General features: G+C 34.5%; 2 protein-coding genes across 2 annotated transcripts in view; both read right to left on the reverse strand.

Annotated features, from left to right (window-relative positions):
- LOC145269177 (uncharacterized) overlaps nt 1-792 on the reverse strand; it is a 41418-nt gene extending 40626 nt beyond the window's left edge. Inside the window, exon 1 of the mRNA XM_080124786.1 lies at nt 568-792. The gene's annotated coding sequence lies outside the window, so the exon portion shown is untranslated. The remainder of the gene's footprint in view (nt 1-567) is intronic.
- Nucleotides 793-10796: 10004 nt separating this feature from the next.
- The window catches only part of LOC145269178 (uncharacterized), a 42098-nt gene continuing 35345 nt past the window's right edge, over nt 10797-17549 (reverse strand). The window contains exon 3 of the mRNA XM_080124787.1: nt 10797-13346. Coding sequence (XP_079980913.1) covers nt 12063-13346 — 1284 coding nt within the window. The 3' untranslated portion in view covers nt 10797-12062. The remainder of the gene's footprint in view (nt 13347-17549) is intronic.

Consider the following 17549-nt stretch of genomic DNA (forward strand, 5'->3'; position numbering starts at 1 on the left):
CTTAATTATAATTATTTTCCATGTTTTCTTTTGTTGTTGTTTCATTTATTTTACATAAGTAGAGAATAAAATGTGTTTAAATTGTTTCTTTTAGAATTTCTGAGTTGTCAATTTCGTCTCATTTCGTTTTCCGGTACGCTCGATGTGACTTTTCGATCACCCGTCTGGTCGGCCATATTAGATATTCATCGTTAGTAATTTACACGAAACATACACATTTAAATCATGATTTTCTCTAGTTCAGATGGATGCAGTAAATAAACTTTTAACTCGAAATGACCCCTAATGTACTAATATATAACATAAGACACAGAAAAGAAACATTTATAATGCGAACACAGCTTTATTTTCTCATATAACCACAATACGCTCTGAAGGGAGTTTACCCTTAAAGTGTTTATGAAATTAATAAAAACGACGAGAGAGAAGGAACATATTTGTGTCCCAATTCCCTCTCCGCACTCCAATCATGAAAACTAAAAATATTTCCAATGTTGCCAGTTAACACACACTTTTTCTTTCTTTTTTTTTTTTTTAACGAATATTTACTTTTTCAATAATTCTTACCTTCAAACGATTCACAATTTAAAACCTTGAAAAGAACAAACAAACAAAAAAATCTTTTCTGGAAACACGTGCAGCGAAAAAGAACAAATTCCAACAACCGGTGTAGAAACAAAATGGGTTCTTTGTTTAAAAATATGTATTTATATACATAAACCAAAATAACAGCGCCGGTATCAAGTTCCTAGCTGTCAAGGGAGATAAATCTAAGTATGTCAGAGTTATTTGCCCTTCCACGTCAGCTTCCTCAATCAGTTGTGTTTGTACGCTTAGGAATAAAGTCTCTCTTCGTACCTTCGAACGGTTTAATATAATACTTTTTTATTTGAGGGACAAACGTTAACATAATTTTTTTTTTTTTTTTTTTTTTTTTTTGGTATTTGTACAGTTTAATTAAGACATTCAGAAATGAAAATATTAAAATTGATAAAATTAAGTGAAATGTTTTTTTCGGAGAACTTCGATCCATAACGTATACGTACAATATAACCTTTTTTTTTCGATATTTTAATTTTTTAATCTACTGATTAAACTGTACAAGTACCTTTTGTTTTTACAAAATGAAAATAACTTTGGCACAATCCTTCAACTTGGGTGGTATTAATGCTATTGCTACTGTTGTGAGATCGCCATCGGAAGCAGATGTTTTCGATGGCGATTGAACTCTAGAATTACAGCACTGCTGCAGTGCTGCAGTGCAGCACTGCTGCACTGCTGCGCTGCATTGCTGCAATTCTAGAGTTCAATCTAACTTAAAAAAAAATAAAAATAAAAACGATAAATGTCCCCCCCCCAGCACCTTTAAAATGACAACATAATAGGTTTTGGGGTGTGCTGAAAACGAATATCACATTTAAACCTGATGCAGACAAGTAATTTTCCATATGTCACAACATTTTTTTTTTCAAATGTATTATTTAATGAATTTCAATAGTCGCCATTTTGTTTTTTTGGCTAAGCTTGCCGGATGCCTTCAAAGAGTCACATAATCTAACTATTAAATAAACAAAAATATCGTAAATGAAGACACCGTCTCCGTCTCACTTTGTAACGAATAATAATATCCGAAAAACTACTTGTCTGCACCAGGTTTACATGTGATATTCGTTTTCAGCACACCCCAAAACTTATGTCGTCATTTTAAAAGTGAGTGTTATGGTAGAAAGAAAGTAAAAAACAACAAAAAACAGACCAACAAAAAACAAGGTTAGATTCAAGTCCCGTCTTTGACTTTACAAAAAATCATACGAAGGGTTAAGCTGCAAGGTGAACCCCTAGAAAAGTCCCCTACTTTGAAATGTTTTTAAAAAGGCTTTTTGTTTTTTCAATACAAGTTTGTTTGTTTGTTTTTTTTCACTAAAATAATACAAAATATTACCTTACGCTACAACAGAACACCGACCACTCTAATTTGTCTTTTAGGGGTATTCGAGGTCGCTGACAACGAATCGAATTCACCGTTTGCATGGTATGAACCCCTAGACCCTGGAACTATTTTGCGCAATTTCACCATCTTCAGTAGTGTTTTTCTTACATGATATGTTCGTGTGTAAACAGGCGTAGTGAAGTGACTTATCACAAGGTGTGGTGTGGACGTGTGTTAAAAGCGCACAGATGTCTTAGTGTCACACTGTGCTTCTCCCAGACAAATCAATATCATATGCACTTCGTGACTCCTGCTATGCAGACAGGGCTCTGATGAACAGCGAGTTTCCTGCGCCGTATAACTGGACCTTCACTGCCTTGTGGGCCAAGGTTCTTTTAACCAAATGCTAAGGGTGAGGTAACCCTGTAGCAACCCCCCCCCCAATGAACTATACTCTCTGGCGGATCAATGCTTCCCTGTAAGTTCTTCGGCCATAGACTGGCCAATCGACAGGCAGGGCACATTGATCCTGCTGTCCCCAAAAAGAGTGCAGGGGACATCCAACAGTCAGCACAGAGCCGCGAGCGAAGACACACCTTCCTCTTCTCCTCGCCCAGCACTGACAGTCCGACGTGGACCTGACTCAAGAACTTCGAGCTCCACCACTATTATCTCGTGGAATAAAGACTTGCAAATGTTTAATGTTAAAAGGAGTTTGTCGTTTTTTATCGAGGGTTCTATAAGATAAATAATTAGCTGGGGTACAACTACCCCACTAAAACCCTGACAGAAACATCTAGAGGAGCTTAGGCCCTGTAAGCTGCGGCATACATGACCCACCAGCGTGTGGAATATGCTCTCGTGCCCAGCAACCTAAGTCCCAGTCATGGATCAAATGGCATGATGGGCAGAGAAGGCTCCGTAAGCCTTAGTGAAGGCAACCTCTGTAGGAGAAGGAAAACCTTGATATAAAACCTGCGACAACTGCTGCATCCAATGATGTTGACTTGCTCTTCTTTTTGATTCAATGTGGCAGTTGTTCAGAGAGTGGGATTGTCTCGGTTCAAAGTCTTTCCTCACTATAAAAGATTAAAGCACAGGCATTACTTGATGTGTAATGGAATACACATTTTACCATCAGTGTGTATCTCGATAACAAAAACGGCAAACGGACACTCAATGAGGACTGATGTGGATATGGACGTCAATGGAAATAAAGGCTCTGGAACATCCAAGGTCTGGACTGGCAGATGTTCGGAGCACAACAGCCTGCACTCAGTCATCAGCAGATGTGCAGGACTGTAGAAAGTTCATAGAAGTGACTGTCTGGCACGTGCTGCTAGTGGCACGCATGTCTACCTCATTTGAGCCAGAGACGTTTCTGCACAGAAAGAACAAACATACTTCTACTGATTCTATGCTCCACAACAACATGGCAAAAAAAAAAAAAGACATACTGAAGATGAAGTTTTACTTCAAAATATACTCATAAATTTCAAACAAAATAAATATGTTTATTTTGTAATAATGCGTTGTTTTGGCTTCAAACGTATCTAATACATATTTATTTTATTTAAAAATAAATATATTTTATTATAATATATTGAATATAAAATAGCTTGAAAAAAAAATGAAATAAAGATTTTTTATGTAAAGTAATTTTAAACAGTTTTGTTTGTTAGGTTATTTTGAAAAAATTCAATTTGAGAAAAATGGAAAAAAAAATTTGTAGTAAAAAACATTTCAAATAAAAAATGTTTTTATTATAATATTAAAACAATATCGTATCATTTTATTATTTTAATATCAACTTGTAAGATGCATTTCAAAGTAGGCAACTTTTCAGGGTCTTCACCGTGCAGCAAATACTTGCAATTCTTTGTAAACAATAACAGACGGAACTTGAATTAGCAAAAGAACAAAAATGCAGAAAAAACTTTATGGTGTACGGACATCTCCCCATATATATATATATATATATATATATATATATATATATATATATAGAGAGAGAGAGAGAGAGAGAGAGAGAGATAGGGAATTAGATCTCTGGGGTCTAAAGATCAAAGTTTATTTTAATGTTTAAATACTTTTAAATAATCTTGCTCATAATACTGTGGATATATAATAAGCTCAATTGGTATATTTCTTCTAAAGCTATATTAATATTGATTACAAAAATGAATAATTATAAATTATGAACCAGTTTCAACAGGAAAAACGAACAAAATCAACTTGAGTGTACGATCGTTTCGGAAACGATAGTCATTTTATTTACAATTAACAATAAACATTGAGATTCATTCAGTAATTTGTTTTAAGTTGTTCAGTAAATTTTGTGTGATGCTTCAGTGTTTGAGCTTTAGGCTTGGGAGAGATGCTAGTCTAGCGGCACTGATGAGTTGTGATACAACGAAACAGGACTGTTTGTCGATGACTACAAATATATTTTTACCCCCCCCCCTCCTTGGGTCGAGCACTGTCGTAAATAATCTCACCCACTACTTAATTGGCTGAAAATGCAAAGCTCGTTGTTTGTTTGTTTATGAACAGGCGATTTGAGCACTATAAAAGTGGTGGCGGGTGTCTATTCAAATAGACATTCCGACGAGTTATTTACGTGCGTCGATTCCATGGTCGAGTGGGAGAACTGCCGACTGTCAACATGACGGTTCTAGATTCAATCCTTGGCTTGGGAGACATGCTAGTCTAGCGGCACTGATGAGTTATGATATAACGAAACAGGACTGTATGTCGATGACTACAAATATATATATATATATAATTACTGATTTACTGAATCGTGTCTACAGGAACTTTGAATTTCGTATTGGCTCGTACATAGCTGCAAACGGCAAACATATCGAGCAATTGTAATCCTTGCAAAGAACTTTGAATTTGAATAAATGTTACTACTATAACTGTTTTAATTTTTAAACTTTTTTAATTAACATTGGTGCGTGACTTTGTGACTACCCTGTATATTGAGTAAAACGGTTCATAATTGTGAATTAAAAATCAGTTTAAAAAGGAAAAAACAAACAAAATAAACTCGATTGTACGATTGTTGCAGAGACAATGATAATAATTTGACAAAGGTGTTGTCCTTTAAACATAGTCTCCTCGTCAGCAAAAATAGGGGGGGGGGCAAAAGTTAAAGACATCAAAATAAAACTAGCATTTTTGTTGTGAGTAAGGTAGATATTCCTTATTCAGCTCCATTATAAAATTTGTTTTAAGTTCAGCCGTACTGTTATATCTTGTCTCCGAATGTTTGAAATTATTCCAACATTTAAAAATATATGTTTAAACTTCAACGATATTTCTCGTGATTAAAGTTGGTCATGTGGTTTTTATTTGCTAACGGAGTTAGAGATGACTTCATGACTATGTTTGAATTTCCTCATTGGCAGTAATAAAATTTTATTTCAATATATTACAAAAATAAATGGTACTGATGCAATGTTATTTTGAAAGCCATTCTTAACACGAGGAAGTGTTTTATAACTATTCTGTGCTTCCACCTTACACTTTAATAATAAAAAAGATATCTTGAAACTTGGATTTGACCTGAAATACTATTTAAAAATAGCGTGGTAACAAAAGTGCATAAGCACTATATATATATATATATATATATATATATATATATATATATATAGATGTTGTTTTGTTTTGGTTTTAGCGATATGTTTTGAATGAATTCAATCATTTATGAAAGTGCATTTTTACCTAAATGCGAGTTGGGAATAATTTTCCCTTTTAACCAATTTGGTACCGCCACATGGGGAGCGGTATATATATTATTTTTAAAATGTAATTATCCACTGACACGTGTTTCGTCGTCTACGACTCATCAGAGTGGTTGTACTTAGCGAGATTCGAAATCGGGACCCAACGGTAATGAGCCTAAACCTTTACCCCTGGACGATCTCGCCAACTGTCTGGATATATCGCGATTTACTTAGATGTTGTTTTGTTTTGGTTTTAGCGATATGTTTTGAATGAATTCAATCATTTACGAAAGTGCATTTTTACCTAAATTCGAGTTGGGAATAATTTTCCCTTTTAACCAATATGTATATATATATATATTAGTGATGGGACGATTCCAATAGTTTTCTTGATTCTTATACAATTACCGATTCTGTGTCAAATTCCTGATTCCATGCTAAATTCCTGATTTCGATACAATTACCGATTCTGATTCTTCTTAACTCTCTAATTATTTAACTATGAGATTGTTATTCCCCCCGATTTTTGTAAAAACACATATTAAATATGCAGATATTTTCCCAAACGTCAAAATACACTTGTGGAGGATGATCTATCGATTTCAGCTTCACTGGTAATTTAAAATCAATAAATATTTATTATTTTATCATTATTACCAGCAATGGAATATTTTACTTTAAACAAAATCAAATAAAAAAAAGACAATTATTAGAATCGTTTTAGCATCGAAAAATAGGCACCAATTTTTCTGATTCCGTTACCAATTCCGATGCCCCAAATCTTCTGATTTTTCCAATTCCAACACTAGTTTGTATATATATATACATACTAGTATTATGTATGCAGGTATATATGTATGTATGCATATATATATGTATGTATATATTTTAGAGGAGGGCAATCTCTCCCCCCCCCTCCTGCTTGAACCACTCAAACGGACCAACGTCATCTATTAGTTCAAATGCCTCTTGGGAGAATGTACCTCCTATAACAACTATGCAACTAATAATTATGTTGGACGTATAGCCACAACATTATCACACTGCCTCACCTGCCATAATGTTGAATCTAGTGCCATTTTCCAACATTTACATAAAAAAAACATCATTGCCCTCTCAAATTTCAGAGAAATTCTAGTTAATAACCGCAAAATACTACACCACGAAACAAATGTAAAGAAACTTAAAATCTTTGAAAATAATTATATCAAAACACAAAACATCTAGTTTAAATCAGGGCACATTTCGAAATAGTACCAATACACTCGAATGCTTTGCATAACTCCTCTTCCTCCCCCACACCTACCCGGTGCTGCCACTGATCCTAGAATATGCATGCTCTCCTCACTTTTCTGTACCACACCAATGCTTCCACCACTGTCAGCAATCTCAATAGATCTTGCTCGCACCCCACTACTAATTAAATAAATCTTCCCATAATTCCTTATCAAGACTAACACACATTCCTGATGTGCAGATGGTTTCACAAAAAGTTAAAACCACGCAGGAAGAAAGTATGCATGGACCATATATATAGAAAAAAGATAATACGGAAAATTGAAAAAATAAAAAAGGTATCACTAAACAGAAGCATTATGTTGTTTTTAACAATGCCTCCCTGAATATATATGTATATACTAGCCCGGGAGCCTGGCGTTACCCGGGTGTTTGGAGGTGTATGTTGAGCAAAAAAAAAAACCCCAAAAGCAGTCAATTTTTTTAACTTCGACCCCTATTATGACCCATTAACATTTATTGTTTTGAACTCAAATCAAGTTATTAAGTTAGATCCATGTCCCAGGAACCTATATCTAAAATTTCAAGCGTTTAGACACAAAATTGTCGGGGGAGTTTGGTAGAGTTCTCAAAGGTCCAATCGTTGAACTTTGACCCCTTAACAGCCACATTTCTGGCCAAAAATCGATTGCAAAGATGTTTCCAAATCTCAATACCCTATATATCAAATTTCGAGTCTGTAGACTGAAAATTATCAGAGTTATTGCGTAGGAAAATGTACACAGACAGGCAGACACACACACACATATCTTTCACTTTATATATATATATATATATATATATATATATATATATATATATATATATATATATATATATATATATTGACAACATAAAAGCTGTACTCGTTAGCACACAACTGCAATGGACTAGACAATGACCAGAATGGAAAACAATCGCCTCCTCAAAATTCTCTTGTATGAAGAATTGGAAAATGGATACAGAAAGATTGGTGGACAAAAACTTTGATGTGATAAAGCGCCACGTAAAGGCAATGAATATGAACACGAAAAAACTGGGAAGAACTCGCAGCAGATCAAAGTTGCTGGCACAGTAGCCTTCACAAAGAAAAGGCAGAAACAGAGGCAAAAATAAAGGCCAGGTCTGACCAAAAACATTACCAAAGGCAACAACCTTGGTAACTACCTATGCACTACTTGTAAGGGAACTGTCTACATTGAGCGTGGAATGCTACACCATAGGATAAAGCACCAAAACCTTGACTAGTTATTTCACCTTCACTAGTTATTTTCAGCTATGAAGAACTATGTGATGATGATGATGATGATTATGATAGATGATGATTATGATAGATGAGTCTGTTATAGGTGGAATTACATTTTTAGAAACAGGAAATATGTTTTTGTGCCTGGTGTTAAAATAAGTCGGATAGCTTTTTTTTTTTTACATAGGAGTCACCACTTATCAAGGCCTTGAGGCCACTCGAGGATAAGGGTTATTGAGTGTACAGTAATCAATGGTATAATATCGTAGTAATCGTTAGTAAGGGAAATTTGGTAGATTGGATTACTTAAAGGGGCGGTTCATCAAGAATTTGTTTATGTTGAACTTGAAGATAACCAGGTTGTAGTCAGCTGGAATGCAGGCAAACGGAAAAGAGTTCCACAGGCATACAGTTCTAAGAAAGAAGGATTGTTCATGGAATCTACGTTTTGATTTAGGTACAATTAAAGAGTGGTGAAAGTTATTGTGATTGTGGTTTCAGCTAGACGGATGTTTTTCGAGAAAGATTGATGAGGGGAGACCAGAGACTGGAGCTCAGACGAGCGCTTACCATGAAATAACGATAAAACAAAGATAGGCTCGCAACGTTCCTTCTGTGGGAAAGAGGTTGCAGGGAAGAGAAAAGGGCATCCCCCACTAAGTTACAAAATCCATTTTGTACTCTGTCAAGGCAGGATAAGCTGTTTCTAGCAGCTCCTGCCCAGATTTGGCAACAATACTCCATCCCTGGACGTACAGGAATTTATATAGATAAAGAATTGCATCAGCAGTGAGATATCTGCTGGAGCTCTTTTTATATTTGTAATTATTGATTCTTCCTTTTGTTCATTTTTTTATCAGTTTTTTAATTGTTAATGGCTGCTTGTTAGGTATTTAAAGTTCTCGTCAGATGCACACAGATACACAGTACATTTGTCTACAACCAGGGGTTGGTGTTAGATGGTCTGAATAAAACGAACACTACGTTTCAGGGGGGAAAAGTGTATAAAAAGAAAAGAGAGAAATGAGCTGGGTGGATGTTGAAGAAGTTGGGTTGAAAAAGGGGGAAAGAGAAAAGATAGAAACATAAAGAGATAACCCAGAGACTAAAAAACATAAGCGTTTTAATATAAAGAATATACACAATTGAATATAAAGAATATACACAATTGAATATAAAGAATATACACAATTTAATATAAAGAATATACACAATTTAAAAAATAAAAACCTAATTTTTCTTTGTGTATGGTCAGGCGCTTTTAAGTTGGATACAAAAATAAAAATCCATTAAATTGACAAGAATAAGATGTTTCAACTTTGTGTATTTCCTTTAATTCGTATTAATTTAAAAAAAACAAAAAAAAAACAGCTGCTAGACATACACGTTGTAATGTGGGCTATATTAAGTTCTAATTTTATACAAAGGAGGCAAACAGAGGTAACAGCCCTTCATGAACATTCTTATTGTCATGGAAGTTTAAAAATAAAACCATTTCAGATCAGTGTAAAAAGATTTTAAAAGGCATAATAATTTGTCCCAAATGTTCGTTTAAACTTTTTTTTTACATGGTGGTCACCGCTTATCAAGGCCCGGAAGCCACCCAGGGATAAGGGTTATTGCAAGTACAGTACGTTAGTGTGGCGAATTAATGAAGTGTTTACTTAAGGGGGCGGTTCATTAGGAATTTGTTAACGTTGGACTTGAAGACATCCAGGTTGTAGTCAGGTGGGAAGCAGGCAGACGGAACAGAGTTCCACAGGCGTGCAGTTCTAAGAAAGAAACTTTGTTCATGGAATCTACGTTTTGATTTAGGCACAGATAAAGAGTGGGGAAAATTTTTCACAGTGGATTCAGCTAGACGGGTGTTTTTCATGAAAGATTAGCGAGGGGGGACCAGAGATCGGAGTTCAGACGAGCATCTGCCATGGAAATAACGATAAAACAAGAATAGGCTCGCAACGTCTCTTCTGTGGGAGAGAGGTTGCAGGGTAGAGAAAATGGCATCCCCCACTAAGCCACAAAGTCTATTTTGTACTCTGTCAAGGCAGGATAGGCTGTTTTTAGCAGCTCCTGCCCAGATATGGCAGCAGTATTCCATCCTTGGATGTACTTGGCTTTTATATAGATAGAGAATTGCATCAGTAGTGAGATATCTTCTGGAGCGGTAGAAGGATCCTACCATCTTTCCAGCGACCTTGGCAACAGACTTGATGTACGCGTTCCATTTCTTGCAAAAAATTGAATCTTTTATGCAATTTTAAATTGTTTTTAGCGTTTATATTGTTATAGTTATCTTCATCTTTCTTTTCCAGATGACAACTGATAAAATTGAGCTGTGATTTTTGATTCATTACTGCTGGAAGCGAGGTCTTTCAAGTAGAAAAGCTGCTGCAGATGAATGAAGGGATCATGCATTTTGAGTTTCAAATGATCACGTTGACCTTTACTGTAAGCAAATAGTGCAGGTTTAATAAAATTTGAAGCTAAAGTACCCGGCCCTGATCAACCCAAAAGTGCTTTGATGCAGTAGAACAATGAAAAGCCACAAAAAAACCAAAAAGACCAGACACTTAAGACTCAGACAAAAAAAGAAACACGAATATACAAGTCGGAGAACAATAAAAGTGTATTTAACTTCAAATAAACACAAATATAAAATAAGCACGTTTCAAAACAATTGCATTTGCGGCTTTTTAAGAAGCCCAAAAAGTTCTTATTTTAACGTCTTCTGTTTGACGGCCCCATTCAAGTTCGAAAAGAAGAAAGATGAAATAATGAGTCTTTCCTCTACAGAGGTTTGAACGAAAGAGGGGGTTTAAAGGGAATCTCTAGTCCTGCTTAATAGATTGCCGTGATTGGTCGATGAGCGCCACCTTTGGCCAATGGGACAGGGCCTTAGGACGGAAAGGGAGGAAACTGTAGTTTTTTTTTATAGTTTGAAGAGCTAGATAGCGTTGAGGTTCTGCCACATCCAGTCTAAAGTCCTGATTGTGCTCCATCAGATTACAGACTTTCTGAAGGGCTGCCAATTCTACTTGTTTGATGAAGTCGAGTAAGCATGTCAAGAATTCTTTGATTTGAACACAGCTTAATGATACTTTGACCAGATCTGAAAGTTCGCAAATGTATGGTAGAAAGTCTTGGAAAATGATGGTCTTTATTTTGAGAATTAATTTTTTTTTTATGTTATTACTTGGCAATTAAAGTTTCAATTTTTTACAACTGTTTAAAAACTTTTAAGACACCCTAATAGAACAAACATACTTCCACTTTAAAATTCTAATCTGATTTGCATTGAGTTTACTCCATAATTATTAGACACAATCTAATATTGCAACACTTCAATTTGTATTAATTAAAAAAAGACAGCTGCTAGACGTATATGTTGTAATGTGGGCTATATTTAGTTTTATACAAAAGAGACAAAGTGATAAAAGCCCTTCATTGTAATTTTTGTAGAAGTTTTACAATAAAAAAAAATTCCAGTTTACTGTAAAGGAATTTTAAGAGGCATAATACAGATGAATACTTCCGTCTGAAAAGTGAAATCTTCCGTTACAAAATGCAAATCAGAAAACTTGACAAGAATAAGACTTTCCAACTTTGTGTATAAACTTTAATTCATATTCAAAAAAAAAAGCTACTAGACGTATATGTTGTAATGTGGGCTATATTTAATCCTAGGTTTATGCAAATGGGACAAACAAAAGGAGATAAAAGTCATTCATTCTGGTTGTTGTTAAAGTTTAACAATAAAAAATTCTAGTTTAGTGCAAAGGGATTTTAAGAAGCATAATACAGATATATACTTCCGTTTGAAAATTAAAACCTTTCTGCTTTGCATTGAGTTTGATCATTCGTTATTAGACATGGTTCAATTCTGCTCACTCGTATGTACTGCCATGTGTTTTTTCAGCTGGATGTTATACGTAAATGCAAACCCGCAAACTTGACAAGAATAAGGTTTTTCACCTGTGTGTATTCGTCTGTGTTTTGTCAAAGTGGTATTCTGTGAGAATGCAGTTCCACAAATTTCACAAGAATATGGTTTCTCGCCTGTGTGTATTCTCGTATGTGTCTGCAGACTGGAAATTGTTGAGAATGCGGTTCCACAAACTTGACAAGAATAGGGTTTCTCGCCAGTGTGTGTTCGCATATGAGCTTTCAGACTGGTACTCTGGGAGAATGAGGATTCACAAATCTTGCATGAATAAGGTTTCTCACCTGTGTGTATTCTCATATGCGTCTTAAGATTGTCACTCCGCGAGAATGTACTTTCGCAAAATTTACAAGGATATGGTCTCTCTCCACTATGAAGTTGCATGTGATTTTTCAGAATGCTACTCTGCGCAAATGCCAAGCTGCAAACTTTGCAAGAATATGGCTTCTCACCTGTGTGTATTCGCATATGTGTTTTGAGATTTGAACTCTGTGAGAACGAATTCCCACAAACCGTACAAGAATATGGTTTTTCACCTCTGTGTCTTTGCATGTGGTTCTGAAGGCTGATGTTCTGTGTGAATGCAATTCCACAAACTTTACAAGAATACGGTTTTTCTCCTGTGTGTATTCTCACATGTCTTTTAAGATGGCTGCTTTGTGAGAATGAAGATTCACAAACATTGCAAGAATATGGTTTCTCGCCAGTATGTATTCTCATATGCATTTTAAGATTGGAACCCTGTGAGAATGACGTGCCACAAAACGTGCAAGAATATGGTTTATCACCTGCATGTATTTGCATGTGAGTTTTCCAACTGACACCCTCTGAGAATTCAATTCCACAAAATTTACAAGAATCTGCTTTCTCACCTTTGTGCGTTTGCATGTGATATTTCAGACTTGCGTACTGCGAGAATGCAGATCCACAAACTTTGCAAGAATATGGCTTCTCGCCTGTGTGGATGCGTATATGAGTTTTGAGGTTGGCCCTCATCGAAAATGCATCTCCACAAAAATCACAAGAATAGGGTTTCTCACCAGTGTGTGTTCGCATGTGAGTTTTTAGACCAGTGCTCTGCGAGAAAGCGGAATCACAAATGTTGCAAGAATATGGCTTCTCGCCTGTGTGTGTTCGAATGTGTTTCTTTAGATTGGAATTCTGAGAGAATGCTGTTCCACAAACCGTACAGGAGTATGGTTTATCTCCTGCATTTATCTTCATTTTTTAAGATTGTTTAATTGGCCTGAAAAGAACTAATGTTCAAAAAAATAAAGTATAGTTCTCACCTGGAAATATTTGCATGCAATCTCAATAGTAGTTGCAATCAGTTAAAATGTACCAATTTAGAGGAATATGATTCCAATCATATGTGTACTCTCGGGTGTTGACATATATTGTAAAAAAAAAAATAGCAATTTTTATAGCTCAGCATAAAAACAATGTCTTTTTTAATAAGACTGTGCACTGTTTAAACTATGTCTTTTTAACATGGTTGTTAATGTCTGTACAGTGCTTAAACTCTTATTCTTTTTTTGTAATTGTTCTCATCTAACAATTACTTGCTTCGATTTAGCCATTTTTTTATTTCACTTTCTGGAAAAGCAGAGTATTTCTATGTTCTGATCCATAAATATAAACATACATACATATATATATATATATATATATATATATATATATATATATATATATATATATATATATAATTGCCACTTTCTACAAAAGAGATAACTATCCAAAGCACATTAGATCAACTTCACGAATTCTGGATCAGACACCAAAGGACATCACCCAAAAACTCACCACAGTTTGTATATCAAACACAAAGAGATTGTTGGGAAAAAAATTCAAAGAATATCTAATGACACTAGGATAGTGTTCAGGACAAAATCAATTCTGTGACAGTACTGTGTGCAAGTAAAAAAAATTCTTCCTTTTTTTCATATTGTTCAAATGAGTAAAGAAATAATCTAATCATTTAGACATACTTTGAATTGTGCTCATTAACATTCTAAACCAAGTTCTGGCAATAAAGTTTCTCGTGTTTATCTTCATTTTGTTTCTAAGCTTAATACTTTTAAAAAGTCCAAATCCACAAACATAAGTTCTCTTCTTTTGAATGTGACTTTTTTAAAAAATAGGTAATCACTGAAAATTGCAGTCCCACAAAATTTAGATAAATATATGTCCATTCATGTTTCTCTACATTTTTTTAAATATTGGTACTTTCTAAAAGTGCCTCTTTCACAATCTCCAAATAGTATGGTTATAATCACTGAACATGTAATCCCACAAACTTTAGATGAATCTGATTTCATTCATATATATATATATATATATATATATATATATATATATATATATATATATATATATATACACTCTGGTGTGTTTTCAACAATATGTTGTAGATAAATGTTGATTTTTAAAGCTCACTAGAAAAAGACGATTTTTTTTAATATGTTTGTACATTGCTTTAACAGAACTATTTTGAAAATATTAATATGTGCATAAAGAAATAAGTTGACAGTTATTTATACGTGCAAAATACTCTTAATTCATTGTCGACATATATTGCAAAAAATATGTCAAACTTAACAGTCGTTTCAGTATTACATAATATTGTTTTAATTTGTCTGTACATTGCTTTAGTAGAACTGCTATGATAACACTGATAAATATATGTAGAGAAATGGGTTGGCAGTTATAAATGCCGGTTTTTGTTCATTCCTCTTGTCCAAATCTGTAAAAAAAAAAGAAGGAACTTAAATAACACATTTAAACATACTTTATATTATTGTACTTTTTCGGATTCTGACTAAAATTTGAGCATTAGGTTTTTTTTCAAGATTGGTATTTTCCGAAAGTGCAAAAAAGCATATCTGAATATTGTTTTAGACTATCAAAAAATGGGCATATTATTTCATAAAAATTTAAAAGGCAGCAGATTGTATCTTTCTCTACGTGTTAGGATAAGTTTATTGCGCTCACAAATACTGCGTAAGAAAAGACTGTTTTAGAATCATTTATTCTTTCCCACAAAAAAAATAATAATAATCGAACTAAAAAATATTAAACAAGTCCTCATGAATAATGGATTCCCAAATTATATTGTTGACCAGCACGTAAACTCACGCTTTAGAAGTTAAACAACATCCCCACTAACAGTAATACACCACAACATCATAACTCTAATACAATCTTCGATAATACGAAAAATTCGAAAAATAATGTATTACAAAACAAGCTTCCTGTTCTCTTTAAAAATGTTTGTTTCAATGAACAAATGCTGCTTTTATATATATATATATATATATATATATATATATATATATATATATATATGATTAATCAAGGGAGAAAATCGAAAAAATCGGAAATTTTTTTTGGGGGGGTATCGAAATCGGTATCGGAATAGGAAAAATGTGTGCCTATTTTCTGATGCCAATAACGATTCTTTTAATTGGCTTTTTTATTTGATTTTCTTTTAAGAAAAATATTCTACCGCTGATAGTAAAAAAGTATAGTTCTATCCATTTGCATATGATTTTTTTAATAGGTAATCACTGAAAAATGAAGTTCCACAAAATTTAGATAAAGATTATTTCATTTATATTTATCAGATTTTTTTTTCAACATTGGTACTTTCCAAAATTGCAAATTAAACAATATTTAAAAAACAAAAAAAGAATTTTTCTAAAGTGTGTCTTGGGATTGGAATTCTGACAAAATGCAAATCCACAAAAAGTACATGAATAAAATTCTGTACTTGTTTTTCAATTTACTTCAGTCATCGCCACGATTCAGTCTAAAAAAATAATGGATACCCCCTGTGCATATAATTATGAGTCAAGGGTTGCACAATCTCCAGCCACACCACTACTGAACAGGCACTGCTTGAGTTCAGTGGCAAGGAGTAGTCAACAACTGAAAACAATGTCAAGTATAGAGCACATACAGCACCTTGAAGTCCCAAATGGTCACCCATTTAGTACTGACCAGTCCTAATGTTGCTTAACTTTGGTGATCTAACACGAACTGGTGTATCAACGTGATCACGCCACATATTTTCACTTCAGTAAGTTCCCAGAAATCAAGGGGATTCTATCTGGAGCAAATATTTGATTTTTATATGAGATACATAGATATCCTAGTGTTAAATCAAGATTCTTGAGTTAGTCAAGAAAACATTTTCTCGAGTTAGTCAAGAAAACATTTTCTCGAGTTAGTCAAGAAAACATTTTCTCGAGTTAGTCAAGAAAACATTTTCTCGAGTTAGTCAAGAAAACATTTTCTCGAGTTAGTCAAGAAAACATTTTCTCGAGTTAGTCAAGAAAACATTTTCTCGAGTTAGTCAAGAAAACATTTTCTCGAGTTAGTCAAGCAAACATTTTCTCGAGTTAGTCAAGCAAACATTTTCTCGAGTTAGTCAAGAAAACATTTTCTCGAGTTAGTCAAGAAAACATTTTCTCGGGTTAGTCAAGAAAACATTTTCTCGGGTTAGTCAAGAAAACATTTTCTCGGGTTAGTCAAGAAAACATTTTCTCGGGTTAGTCAAGAAAACATTTTCTCGAGTTAGTCAAGAAAACATTTTCTCGAGTTAGTCAAGAAAACATTTTCTCGAGTTAGTCAAGCAAACATTTTCTCGAGTTAGTCAAGAAAACATTTTCTCGAGTTAGTCAAGAAAACATTTTCTCGGGTTAGTCAAGAAAACATTTTCTCGGGTTAGTCAAGAAAACATTTTCTCGGGTTAGTCAAGAAAACATTTTCTCGGGTTAGTCAAGAAAACATTTTCTCGGGTTAGTCACAAAGACTCTTTTCTCGGGTTAGTCACAAAGACTCTTTTCTCGGGTTAGTCACAAAGACCCTTTTCTCGGGTTAGTCACAAAGACCCTTTTCTCAGGTTAGTCACAAAGACCCTTTTCTCGGGTTAGTCACAAAGACCCTTTTCTCGGGTTAGTCACAAAGACCCTTTTCTCGGGTTAGTCACAAAGACCCTTTTCTCGGGTTAGTCACAAAGACCCTTTTCTCGAGTTAGTCACAAAGACCCTTTTCTCGGGTTAGTCACAAAGACCCTTTTCTCGAGTTAGTCACAAAGACCCTTTTCTCGAGTTAGTCACAAAGACCCTTTTCTCGAGTTAGTCACAAAGACCCTTTTCTCGAGTTAGTCACAAAGACCCTTTTCTCGAGTTAGTCACAAAGACCCTTTTCTCGAGTTAGTCACAAAGACCCTTTTCTCGAGTTAGTCACAAAGACCCTTTTCTCGAGTTAGTCACAAAGACCCTTTTCTCGAGTTAGTCACAAAGACCCTTTTCTCGAGTTAGTCACAAAGACCCTTTTCTCGAGTTAGTCACAAAGACCCTTTTCTCGAGTTAGTCACAAAGACCCTTTTCTCGAGTTAGTCACAAAGACCCTTTT

Source organism: Euprymna scolopes, chromosome 45, assembly GCF_053919585.1.
Source record: "Euprymna scolopes isolate OS-2025 chromosome 45, ASM5391958v1, whole genome shotgun sequence".
Lineage (NCBI taxonomy): Eukaryota > Metazoa > Mollusca > Cephalopoda > Sepiida > Sepiolidae > Euprymna > Euprymna scolopes.